Below are 13275 nucleotides of genomic sequence, written 5' to 3'. Positions count from 1 at the left end.
TTAGTGATCCTGCATTATTTAACATTTTAGTTTCGAAAATAAATATTTAATAAGCAGCACTTGTCATAATTAACAGTTTGAAAGTATTGTTACAAATATCAGCAAAAAGAAAGCCTCATTAGCATATTACAACCTTGTTGAGGTTACAAGCTTCTGAACTTATGAGTGAAGTAGTATGCAAGAATTTGAAATAAAATTTAAACAGTACTGTTGAAAGTAGAGACAGCACAGAGTTTAACATGTAATCAATCTGTAGGTTATTTAAGTATAAAAAATAAACCTTTCGTGTGTTTCTGAATACTAGGAGTATTGCTTTACCATAATAAACACACAATGAAGTGTAAAAGTGATGTCCCAACAAATGCTCCTTGGTAGTCTACTGGTTACCATGCTAGCCATTGGAGTTTAAAAGACAACACTCCAGAAGGGTTGATCTGTCAGTCTTGTGTCATTGATTTACAGTACATAAAATAACCCTGTTCCTGATAGTTCAAGGTAAACTTTTTCGGCTATTTGGTAGTGCAGGTCTTGTAATTTATGTAACAATGGTTATTATTATTATTATTATTATTATTATTATTAATTCATGTCGCAATCTCGAACTGTTAATATTATGAAGCTAGATGCCTGAGCAGAAAATCTCGTACGTTCTTAGGTTAGCATAAACATAGTCTATGAAGCATGTACAACGCTGATTTCGTGAAGAATACAATCTTTAAAGACATGATCCCATTCCTGACTATAAGAAAATAATGGCCTGGAATAAAAAGTTCAAGCAAACAGGAAGCTTGTTGCTGACTGAAGATAACACTGAATGCATTCGAACCTGCTTTACAGGCCCAAGAAAATCAATTTGAAAAGCTGGTTTCCAGCTCCAGCTTCCTCGCAGTAGAGTTCATTATGTTGTGCATAAAATACTCAGTCTGAGAGCACACAAAATTAAAGTAACACAGTGGATCAAGCTCGATGATAAAGACAAAAGGGTAGTTTATGTTATGAGTGTCTTGGAGAAAATTCACGAAGACAATTCATACTTAGATCATGTGTGTTTCTCTGACAAGTCAACTTTCCACATATCAGGAAAAGTCACCAGACACAATTGTGGAATCAGAGGAAGCAAGAATCCGAGTGTTGTTTTTGAATACGAAAATGATTCGACCAAAATTAATGTCTGCTGTGGCTTAATGAAAGACCGTGTTATAGGTCTATCTTTCTTGCTGAACCTACAGTGACAACTACAACCTATCTAGACATGCTTAAGTTCTATGTTTTGTCACAGCTTCCTGCCGGAACCATTTGTTTGAAAGATGGCGTTTCTCCTCACTTCACATACCAAGTACGCGATTTTCTTAATGACAACTTTCCGAGAATGGATTGGCAGATATTGGTGCACCCAGCCATTAATGTATCAGAAAATGTTTCAAATAAATTAGAGCTATGAATTTTCATTTTGCAGTTTATTCTTATTCATTTCTGTCTGCCAAATTAGCTCTGTGGTAGTGCGCTTGACTCCAGACTAGCTGGCCTAGTCAGAAATTTTCATGTAAAATTTCTACCTCAGGACTAGGAGAAATGGCGGTGCACAATTTCTAATCATTAAACTGTGCACCAATATGCTTGGGTTAAATCTCAAATCTCTCTGCAGTGCATATGTCACTATTGATAGTGATTCGTCCGTCAGATGGGGACGTTAAGCCTGGCAGCCCCCTTGGTGCTATTTGACAGGAGTAGGCTACGTGTCAATACTGGATTTCCCTTTTTCACTTCCTCGTCGTCATCATCATTTCCCATTCCATTCACTACACGAACACTTACACATACACTCATCCTAGTACATGACATAATTCTTCACATACACACATCATGCATAACATGGTCTGCCAAAGTGGTGTGCAACTTGAAAATTGGTCACAGTTGTTGTATGTCATTTCTTTCGTGCCCGTGCGGATTCTTTAGGTCTCGTGTTTTCAAGTTTTACTTGAAAATCGCCAACGCAGGTCCCGAGGAACCATCTTCCCCTCACATTAAAGCCGGATGCACGCACCCCCCCGTGCTACAGTGCAGAGAGGAGGATGAGAGTCCTGGCGCCTCACAGTCGGGTGACCACATGGGCAAGCAAGCATGTGGCTTGTCACAAGACAGAGTTTTCGCGGGCGTTCTGACGTCATAGCGTCATAACGCTCAAACCCACGCCAAAGAGGGGGAGAAATGGCACGAAGCCCGAGGTGTATATAAGGCCTACCCAAAATGGCATAGGGACATTCGTTGCCGGCTAGGGGGGGTAGCTACCATGCTCCCTCCGCCACAGACAACATCTCTTTCTCTGATCCAGAGTGCTGTACTTCGTCGGACCGGGTTTTCACGGCCGACACTTACCCTCGGAACAGAAATGCATCGCCGACTCTGTCTCCGCTTCCCCGCTCCAATCTCCCTAACCAAGCTACCCTAGTATCGCTCTTCTTGACTACCCCCCCCCCCCCCGTGGATTTCACGTGCTCTAACCCTTTTAGAAAACATTGTCTTTTCTATCTTTGATTTCCCTCTCTGTGGACCCCCCATCGCCGGCCATTTGTTAGCGGAGCTCGTTAGCAGAGAGGTCTTTACTTCACCGTGCTCTAACCTTTTTAGAAAACATTGTCTTTTCTATCTTTGATTTCCCTCTCTGTGGATGCCCATCGCTGGCCATTTGTCAGCATTGAGAGGTCTTTACTTCATGAGCTCTAACCTTTTAGAACACATTGTCTTTTCTATCTTTGACTTCCCTCTCTGTGGACGCCCATTGCCGGCCATTTGTCAGCAGAGCTCGTTAGCAGAGAGGTCTTTACTTCACCGTGCTCTAACCTTTTTAGAAAACATTGTCTTTTCTATCTTTGATTTCCCTCTCTGTGGACGCCCATCGCCGGCCATTTGTCAGCATTGAGAGGTCTTTACTTCATGAGCTCTAACCTTTTAGAACACATTGTCTTTTCTATCTTTGACTTCCCTCTCTGTGGACGCCCATCGCCGGCCATTTGTCAGCGGAGCTCGTTAGGAGAGAGGTCTTTACTTCCCCATGCTCGAACCCTTTTAGAACACATTGTCTTTTCTATCTTTGACTTCCCTCTCTGTGGACGCCCATCGCCGGCCATTTGTCAGCAGAGCTCGTTAGCAGAGAGGTCTTTACTTCCCCAGGCTCGAACTCTTTTAGAACACATTGTCTTTTCTATCTTTGACTTCCCTCTCTGTGGACGCCCATCGCCGGTCATTTGTCAGCAGAGCTCGTTAGCAGAGAGGTCTTTACTTCACGTGCTCTAACTCTTTTAGAACACATTGTCTTTTCTATCTTTGACTTCCCTCTCTGTGGACGCCCATCGCTGGCCATTTGTCAGTGGAGCTCGTTAGCAGAGAGGTCTTTACTTCCTCGTGCTCGAACCCTTTTAGAAAACACTCCCGTTTCTCCTCTCTACTCTTTTCTACGTTGCTAGCCCGTTCCCTTCATACCAGCCCCTCGCTATTCTCTCCCCCTCGTCTTGTCTTCGTTTCTACCCAGGCACTCCCGTTACCCCTCTCCAATATTCTCAGTCATGACAACAGCACGCCTTCAAGTTTGCTTCAGCCATAGTCACAGGGCCGGGCCAAAAACGACAATATTCTAGATTTTCTCAGACAATCCCGTTTCTCCTGCCCATGAACAGGAGAAGGATACTGAGTATTTCAAATAAAAAACTATATCTGTATCAACGTACTTTCTTCCTATGTCACTGTATAAAACCCCTCCCCCCCCACAAAGTTCGTCACTCCCTGTCCTTCACTCCCGTTTCCCCTCTCATCACCTGATATCATAGCAAGCAGAAGAACATCCACGCAGACCGAAGCACAACACCTATATCATAACATCACCCTTCCCCACACACTTCAGCTCCCCTTGTCACGTCACTCCCGTTTCCCCTCTCTACATCTAGGACAACAGTCTTCAGCAGAGGGACGTCAACGGAGGCCGGCACACGACACAGTCCTGCCATCTATCCGCAGTATGCGGAACCCAAATCACACAAGTGAAGTGGGTAGGCATTACTGTATATATACACACACACACTTATTCATTTCTCCATCTCCATGACAACTGTTGTTACATAAATTGCAAGATCTGCACTACCAAACCTAGGCACATTTATTTCTCTTTTGCTTATATACTGTATTTTAAGTTATAGCTATTTCTTTTATTGGTGCTTTAAGTGGGACATGGTGTATTTGCAAATTGTATTGGGATTCCAGAGCATTAATGGAATAATATCCCTAATGTATGTAGCAAAATCATGGTATATTCTCCTACTTACATCTGAAACACGTATTTACTCCCCCCACATGTTCATACAAAAAAATTGAGAACAGTCCTATATGCGCATATCTAAATAAATAGTAGGGGATCAGGACATCAAATAAACCGATAAACATACAACATCCTTGAAAATATATTGTAAGATAATTAATTAATTACCATAATAATAATAATAATAATAATAAAAACAATTATAGACCATGAAGTAACATATAAACCAGCAATGAAGAGAAGAGTTACTGACCAGAATGGGTGGATTAGAAGCAGTGGAGGGTGAGTTATCTTTACTGGCCAGCATTGAACATTCCAGTAGATATAAGAAAAGGAGCTTTTTATAGCACAAAGTTAACTTACTGTCTAAGAAGTTACGGTAATATTTCGTCCAATATACACTATAGTTTTTTCATTCTTAAATGAATTGGGGGATGGGGTTCTACATGCACTGGTGTCTTATTTGAGAGTAAATACAGAAGTAAGAACATAATGATTGAAAGGTCTTCTAAGAACGTCATTAAGCAAGTCTTGACTCTGTAAAGAACTAACTTTAAGACTGCGAAGACTGAGGAACTTAGCAACAGAGCATTGTACTCTTAGAAAACATGCTGAACGATATTCTGCGATGAAAAATCTATTTGTAGATTTTGTGCACTAGAATAAAGGACTATTTGTTATGGGATATACTAACATGTCTATAAAGTCTCATTTAAGATATTATCTGGTATCTTAAATCCAATAGAACATTCTTAAATTGTTTATGGTAAAGAGATGCACAGAATGGTAACAAAGAAGTTAATATATTCAAGGCAAATACCGTATTTACACTCTCCTAAATATAAGCCGCACTTCTGCACTAAATTAAGACAAAATCCTGTACAAGTGTTCAAGCAATACATGCAGGCCTATATAAATAAAATTAACCTAAAAATGAAAGTGAAGCTTGTATTCGGGCTAAATACAGAATGTCACTATTTAATTCAATTTGCAATCTGTCTATCCAGAACTCCTATGTGTAGTTTTGTTATAGAAGGGATGGTTGAGTAACTAATGCAACAATTTTACCAAAATGCTAGAGATAGGAAAAAAATATGAATAAGTCTAACACTTGAACAGTATCAGTTTTATGTAAATAGTAAATATTATTATAAATACCTCAATCACATCCTTAATAGGGTGACGTCGTGGTGTACTGTAGCCAATGAGAGAAGAATCTGCACTCTGCTGATCTGGTCCAGAATCCCTTGCAGAGAAGTTTCCTATACAAATATGCAGGAAGAATATTAAATTACTTCCTTTTTTAAACATTTTCACAGGAGACATTAATGGACAGTTAAATTACTGTCTTTATATAATCAATGAGTTCATTTTTCACTGGACTCAATTCTATTACTCAAACTGCACATATCCATCAATCTTCAGTATCTTAATTTGTTTTGTATTTTCAAGCATATATTAAGGTCACACAATTGGTTGACTTAATAATGATGATGATAATGATGATTATTATTATTATAATTCCATATTTTCCATTCAATTGTCCACAGCAGTGTGGTGATTACCATGTTTGCCATTGACCCCAGGTTCGTGGGTTCAAAGTCAGCCATGGACAGTGAAATTTAAGGGCAATAAATTCCTTGGAATGCCGTTCTTCAGAAGGAATTTAAGATATGTAAGCAAGGGGAGTCCCTTGTTTTATATTTACAGCAAGTAAAAGAACCCTGTCCCTAATAGAGGGCTGCAGGCAAAATTTGTCGGCCATCTCTCGCGCACATAGAAATTTCGAGGTAGCACAATGTGCTCAAATCGGTGGCATACCAGTAATTCAATGCATGGTTGTCCTACCCTCTGTAGGCCTACTGTACCATACCACTGTTTCACATTCAACAAAATTCAATCAAAATGTATGAACTACATCAATGGAACAAGGTAATTGCAATGGAAATTATCTAACTCTATTTATATAATATATCATCTGCTTTTCTAACTGTTAGATCAATTGTTTTCTACTTGTGTGAAAAATGTTGATGTAGAATACTATTTTTTTTTTTTTACAATTAATGAAAAGATATTTACATATTGCAACAACTATTTAAAACACTTCATGAAACTATTTTTCTTTCCTTTTTTAACTTTATTAGAAGGTAGTTCTTTGTGATTGTCACTGGACTTCCGAAAACAAGTCCTGAGACAAAACCACTATGATTCAACACAACAATAAATTCACTCTTAACAAATCTAGCTAACCTCAGCTATGTGAGGTGTTAATAGTGCAAACGAAACAATTCAGTCCATAAGTTGTGTTGTGAGAACTGTCAGAATGGAGTAATATCGAATAATGAAATTTTATTTGTAGGACTTTCATCAAGTAATTTTCATGGGAAAAGTGTTATAAGAATGAATTTGTGTAGGTGATTTCAACAGTCAATCCATTTATCGAATTTTCCTATCTGTTCTAGCAGTCATTAGTTTTCAGCCACATTTTCTTTTTCTAACTGACTGTAACTCTTCACGTTTTTTAATGTTATTACTTATATATCTTACTGTCCTCCTATGACACACACACTGGGCAACTGCCAGTAAATTGGTCTACACAACTAGCTTTAAATTCTTACTGTAGATTATGACACTCCTTTCATCGTAGAAATTTCTTGTTAGGTGTATTCGCAATGCTGCAGGAGTGTTGCAATTTTTTATTTGTTCTTTGGAGTAAGGTCAAGATCTTTCCCCCATTTCTAAAATGAGGACAGTTTACAATTGGAAGGCCATACAGATTTAAAATACGTTTCTCTGCATTAATGTATTTCAATATAATCAAACCAATGCTTACCTCTGTAAGTTGATTATACACTATTAACAAAAACAACGAATCTCAAGACTGGAATGAGGTTCCACGTAAAATGAAATAAATAGTATATCGACAATGTAGCATAACATTCTACTGTTGCAGAATCAATAACATACCATAAACTACTCTTAGCAGACTACTATAATGTACAATCTTAGAAAAAAGTTTTGTTGCACAGATACTTTTTAAATCCCAGAAAGGGGGCAGTGCAACTGATTTTTATCATAAAAATAATTTGAATTAAATTAGTGATTTAAATCACTACACCCTGTATGAGAAGATAATGCAGATATGTAATAACATTTCTAAGTTAGAATTTGAATAAATAGATGATATACATAATTTATATTAAATAAATCTATTGAAGTTTTAAAATGATCCCACTTTTCCAATTAAATTAAACTATTAATTACTTAAGGTATGCATGCTGTTAATTTTCTTGCTTTAAGTAAATCAATCACTGTTATAAAAAGATACAAGTTATGAAGAATTCTACAGCAGAAGCCTTACCATGTTCTTCAATGGCAAGTTTTAGAATATTTCTGGTTACATTGACTTCATGCTCCAAGATCACTTCAAAAAACTTCTTAATAGCAAATTGAGTTTCCTGGTCAAGTTTGTACATAAGATTCATGATATGTTCATTCCGACTCTTTAAAACGCAGTGTACTAATAAAAGGGATGTGATGTATGTGATTTCCACAACATCTTCCACCTCACAGGACTCAGCATCCATGCAATAATTTGGAAATTCATCTGGAAAGAAAAAAACGTCACTTTAATATGCTATTATAAATTATAAAAACCTTCTTTTATAACTCTCCCTATTTCACAACCCATAACATTTTTCTTAACCTAGCATATGTATAATTTAACACGCAGTATTAGGAGAACTTGAAAGAATAATAATCAAGAGTTTAATTATTCATCTATTACTGTAGCAGAACACTTAAATAATGAAGAGACAGTAAATTATGACAGTCTAGTACAATTGGGCATAAACATACTACCTACAGAAGGGGTGGTGGTTGCAAAACGTTATTTGGATAACTTTAAGGGGGAGGAACCTACTGTTCTTAAAAACTATGAGATGAAAGCTGCTTTTCCTTTTGTTTATGATTTTCTGACTACATGTAGAATTTTTGGTTGCAATACAGCAGTCTGTGAAAGTTCCTTTTCACTCCTTACCAGGATTGACAGACCACAAAAAGATAGAATAAGTCAAGGTGAGAGAAGATGAAATCAAGTGTTTGAATATTTCTAGTTTCTGAAACATTTTAACAGTGGGGGGGGGGGGGGGGACAGAAGACTACAGCTTTTTAAATCCATTAAGTTTCACTAAGGGGTATGTACTGGAGCTAAATGACAGCTGTGACCAGTATGAGATGAAGATAAATGCAAACAAGACGAAGACCACGATCATAAGAAGAAAAGTAAAGAAGGTAAACGTGCGAGTTCTAAATGATACAGTAGAGCGAGTGGACAGTTTCAAATACCTAGGATGTCCAGAGGAGGATAACAATGGTAAAGGAAGCTTTTAACAGACAAAGGAGCATCTTCTGCAGACCTCTGGAAAAAGAACTAAGGGAAAGACTAGTGAAGTGCTTTTTATGGAGTGTGGCATTGTATGGGGCAAAAACATTGACATTTTGACAAAATGAAACGAAGCGACTAAAAACATTTCAAATATGGATATGGAGAGAGAAGAATGGAGCATGTGAAATGGACAGACAAAATAAGAAAAGCTGTGTTGGAAAGAGTGAGTGAAGAAAGATTGATGCTGAAACTGATCAGGAAGAAAAAAAGGAAACAGATGGGTCATTGGCTGAGAAGAAACTGCCTACTGAAGGATGCACTGGAAGGAATGGTGAATGGGAAAAAAGTTCAGGACAGAAGAAGATATCAGAGAATAGACATTAAGATATGTCATATGAATATCTGGAGACTAAGAGTAAGGCAGAAATAGGAAAGATAGGAGAATGCTAGGTTTCCAGTAAAAGACCTGTCCTTGGGCAGAAAACTATGAAAGAATGAAGTTTCACTTCAATTCTTTCAAATTTTTAAAACTATTTAATATTTCATGGTTCCATTATTGTTGTACTAATAATGATTAGTATATAAATGTTAAATTAATAATTTAATTTATGGTGTTAATTCAATTATATTCAATGTCAAAAAAAGAAAAAAGAATAGAAAATAAACATTCAGCTCAAGCCCTAGTTTAGTTGCAACTTCTAGGAAGATGAGAGCAACCTTATTGTTGTCTGCTGGTTACAGCCCTGCTATTGCATAGGTCGTCGAAAGTTGTTAATATTAAAAATATTTAGAGCACGAGGGAAGGGAAAAATTATTATTTTTTTTATGCAAGTTATTTTAATGATTAGTTTAACTTTTCAGTGTGCTTAGTACAGGTGTGGCCAACACCTTCCTAGGACTTATGAATCCAAATATCTTGGAGTTATTTTCGATAGCAAGTTAACATGGAGCAACCATTTGAAATACATTTCTGAAAAAGCTCGTAAAAGATTCTCCCTTCTAAAAAGACTAGCAGGAAAGAAATGGGGATGCTCTAGGAATACTTTGAACACTACATACAAAATGTTTATACAGCCAGTGCTGACATAGTGCGGAGAAATTTTAATTACTTCACCTTTCATAAACGACATAGAATATGTTCAAAACCAAGCTCTCAGACTCATTACTGGTGGAATCAAAACAACTCCAATAGATTCTATGAGATTCCTCACTAATATTAAGAGCATCAAAATGACAATAGGAGAAAAAGCACAGATTCAATATGAAAAACTTATCAGATTACCAGGAAACAATTGGCATACATACAGTCCTCTCTGTAGATTGAAAACTCAAAAAAGTTTCATATCCATTGTTCAAGAATTAAAACGGAAAATCAATATCCCGAATTTAAAAGAAAACTTACAAATTAAACCAAACCCTTTAACTCTATTAAATATAGAATATAATCTAAATTTAACAGAAGAAATACTGAAATCAGAAGTAAACAATGAAATACTGAAACAATTGTCTTTAGAGACAATTAATTTTAGGTACCCTCCACAAAACTGGCTTCATTTATACACCGACGGATCCTTGATCTCCAGAGAACAAGGTGCCGGTGCAGGTGTTATGTGCTGTCTCTTCTCACTTTATAGATCTCTTGGATATGGAACAACAAGTTTTGATGGTGAAATCATTGCAATAAGTGAAAGTCTCAGGAATCTTCTATGCCACATCAATAAATTTATGAATGCAGTTATATTTTCAGACTCCAAAGCAGCTATTCTATCAATTGTCTCTAAACACACACCTTCATCTCAAACAGCAGAAATAACTAAAATGCTCTCTCAATTAATATCACTCAATAAAAGAATTGTATTCCAATGGAATCCTGGGAAACGAGAATGCGGATGCTTTAGCAAAGAAGGGCAGCACTGCTACTTACAGATCTGTTACTAAATCTATGTATTACTCTGTGAAGAGATTTATTAAATCTACATACTTAGACTTCAACAAACAAAATTTGATAACTCAATCCCAAGGGAAAAAATGGAACACTCTGCATCAAAATCCACAGTTAATTCCCGATTTACCACGAAAATCGTCTGTAGCTGCATTTAGATTGGCAACAGGCCATGATTGTTTGGCCAAACACCTGCATAGAATTGGAATATATCAGTCCCCTAACTGCCCATTGTGCAACTCAGACCAAGAAATGGATTCGGAACACCTCAAAATCTGTGCTTCAGTAGCTGGTCATGATAATATCTTTGAAAAATATTGGAGTGTAAGAGGTCAAATGACTTTATTGTCAAACGCCTGGCATTAGAAAACAACAACATTTAAAAATAAATATATTTATCATTAATGGTTTTATTAAACAATGTTTGCAATTTTCGATTTAAAATATCAAGTTGGTACCTAAATAATGAGTTCATCAACTGTGACCTACGGTACCATTAGAATAAAGAATATGAGATGGAACTAGTCGAAGCCAGTTATTTGTGCCATCCAGGTACTTTAATGTGGTGTATTATTGCAAAGCAGGTTCCTTATACCTTCTAAGATATGTTTATAATCCAAATTTTTGCCTCATTTTCATAGTTTTAAAAACATACAACCTGTTGGAATTAGCAGTCACAACACTTTCATGCAGCAATTCCCAAATTTTGAGCCACAGCCCATAGATGCACTGCCAAACTTTGGCAAGGGCACTGCACCAAGGATATTGTCATGTGCCTACTCAGTGTTTAGAAATGATAAAATGGCAACATTGGCATGGGCTAAATATTTTTAGTACATAAACGAGTTTATAAGAAATAGTGTTAATTCTGTTGTCATTTACCATTCATATTTCCTATTAGGGAATCCAGTAAAGTAGTAACCGAGCTAAAAATAAATACAAAAATCAGAGTTTACCCAACTTATATGATCGTAACTTCTGTGAGAGTGCAATAGGTCAGCAGATACAAAAAATTTGGAATCACTGCTTTTATGAATATCTTGTTTGTCACAGAAAAACGAACCTCTTACTAGCCTAACAACAGAAAAATGCGCAAGTTAGCAAACTGATGCTGGAACATCGATAAGCCAACAAATAAAGAAGATGAACATTATTTCAAATTCTTGGGTACATTATATTTGTCACCACAATAACAAAAATAATAATCTAACAAAATTCTTCAACTCTGTACTTAAGACTTACCAATACGATTTTCTGAAATCAGGAGACAGAGAGCAACTAATTTATATGGTGTTTGAGTTGGTCATCTTCATTGAAATCAAACACTCTCAACATTCATACGCCTCAGTTTGGTGCTTTATTGAAGAGAAATAAGTCTGCACATAATATCGATATTAATGAACAGGTATTTTTAAATTAAGTATTGGAGGGTACAATATCAATTTAGAAACAGGCATATTTAAAGGATTAACATAGGCATTAGAATAAAAACGTTACAAGTATTAAAGATTACAAAGGCAGAAGGTTAGCCAGTTGCAGAACCAATTTTTTTTAACAAAAATCAAGTGACTGAAAGAACTAATTTAATGGCACTATGAAATTCATATTAAACAACAAAAAAAGTTCTAAAATACAAGCATCTTAAATATAGAACAATAATGAACTACATTACTTACATTTCAAAAACGTTGTCACGTCCTCATTTGTCTGATCCAAACTAATGTTGATCTTAGCCTTGCGAGATCTGCCAAAAAAGAAATAAATATCATTCCATGCAAAAAATAAGCCATTTGAATTGGAACAATCCAAAATATTATCTCCAGTTTCTACAGACAATGACAAAAGCAGTGTTCCAGAAGTGCCTCTGCTTCCATTTCCTGTTCTTAAGCAATGGAAATCTAGTTAGAATCAAGCAATTCTTAGTGTTTAGAAAGTGATAAAATCATTCGACGATGATACAGCTTCAATAAGAACATCCCAAAAATTACTCCACTAAGTGACCCGAATATAAAAAGCAGTTGAAATACATTACATCACATTATGGATTCCTATCTGTGTCTACTGAGTCTTGGGAAAAATCAGGGGAAATAGTAGTAGATCAAATTAAGTGATTTAAAACTAATGTACATAAATTGTATAGTGTGCAAGACCAAATAGGGAAATTTGTATCAGAAAATGACGAAACATTAGACAAAAAAGTACGGCTACAATGCTCTACATAATATTACTAATTCTATTTCTGACAAGAAATATTCATTTTTTCATCTCAATGTTGATATTAAGACGTGAATAATTTCATTTCAGCAGATGTGGAATGTAGTTTTCCATTATACAAAGCCATATGAGATGAGCAGCAATAATTTGTTAGAAAATGTAAATACGTGGTTTGTTTATTGCAACAATGCATTATTAAATTTTATAATGATGGTAAAGTTTTCTATTAAATTACATGCGTTAATTTTCTCAGGTTTTATGTTCGTAAAAAAACCGTAACAAGGATATAAGTTGTATATAATTTCTCTTCTACAGGCTGTACAGCTTATGAAAACAATAGTTAACAATCCATACACTTTAGCCGTTGAAATGAATATGTCACTGGCAGTATTACTTCAGTAGCATTATTTTATTTCTTTGCCA

General features: G+C 36.1%; 1 protein-coding gene across 5 annotated transcripts in view; it reads right to left on the bottom strand.

Annotated features, from left to right (window-relative positions):
* LOC138699944 (putative leucine-rich repeat-containing protein DDB_G0290503) overlaps window positions 1–13275 on the bottom strand; it is a 51824-nt gene that overhangs the window by 33733 nt on the left and 4816 nt on the right. For all 5 annotated transcript variants that reach the window (XM_069826157.1, XM_069826154.1, XM_069826155.1 and 2 more), the window contains exons 3-5: window positions 12315–12382; window positions 7671–7916; window positions 5468–5571 (exon numbers count right to left, since the gene is read on the bottom strand). In XM_069826157.1, coding sequence (XP_069682258.1) covers window positions 5468–5571; window positions 7671–7916; window positions 12315–12382 — 418 coding nt within the window. The remainder of the gene's footprint in view (window positions 1–5467; window positions 5572–7670; window positions 7917–12314; window positions 12383–13275) is intronic.

The sequence above is a fragment of the Periplaneta americana genome, chromosome 5, assembly GCF_040183065.1.
Source record: "Periplaneta americana isolate PAMFEO1 chromosome 5, P.americana_PAMFEO1_priV1, whole genome shotgun sequence".
Lineage (NCBI taxonomy): Eukaryota > Metazoa > Arthropoda > Insecta > Blattodea > Blattidae > Periplaneta > Periplaneta americana.
This window is presented reverse-complemented; position numbering and strand designations above follow the sequence as displayed.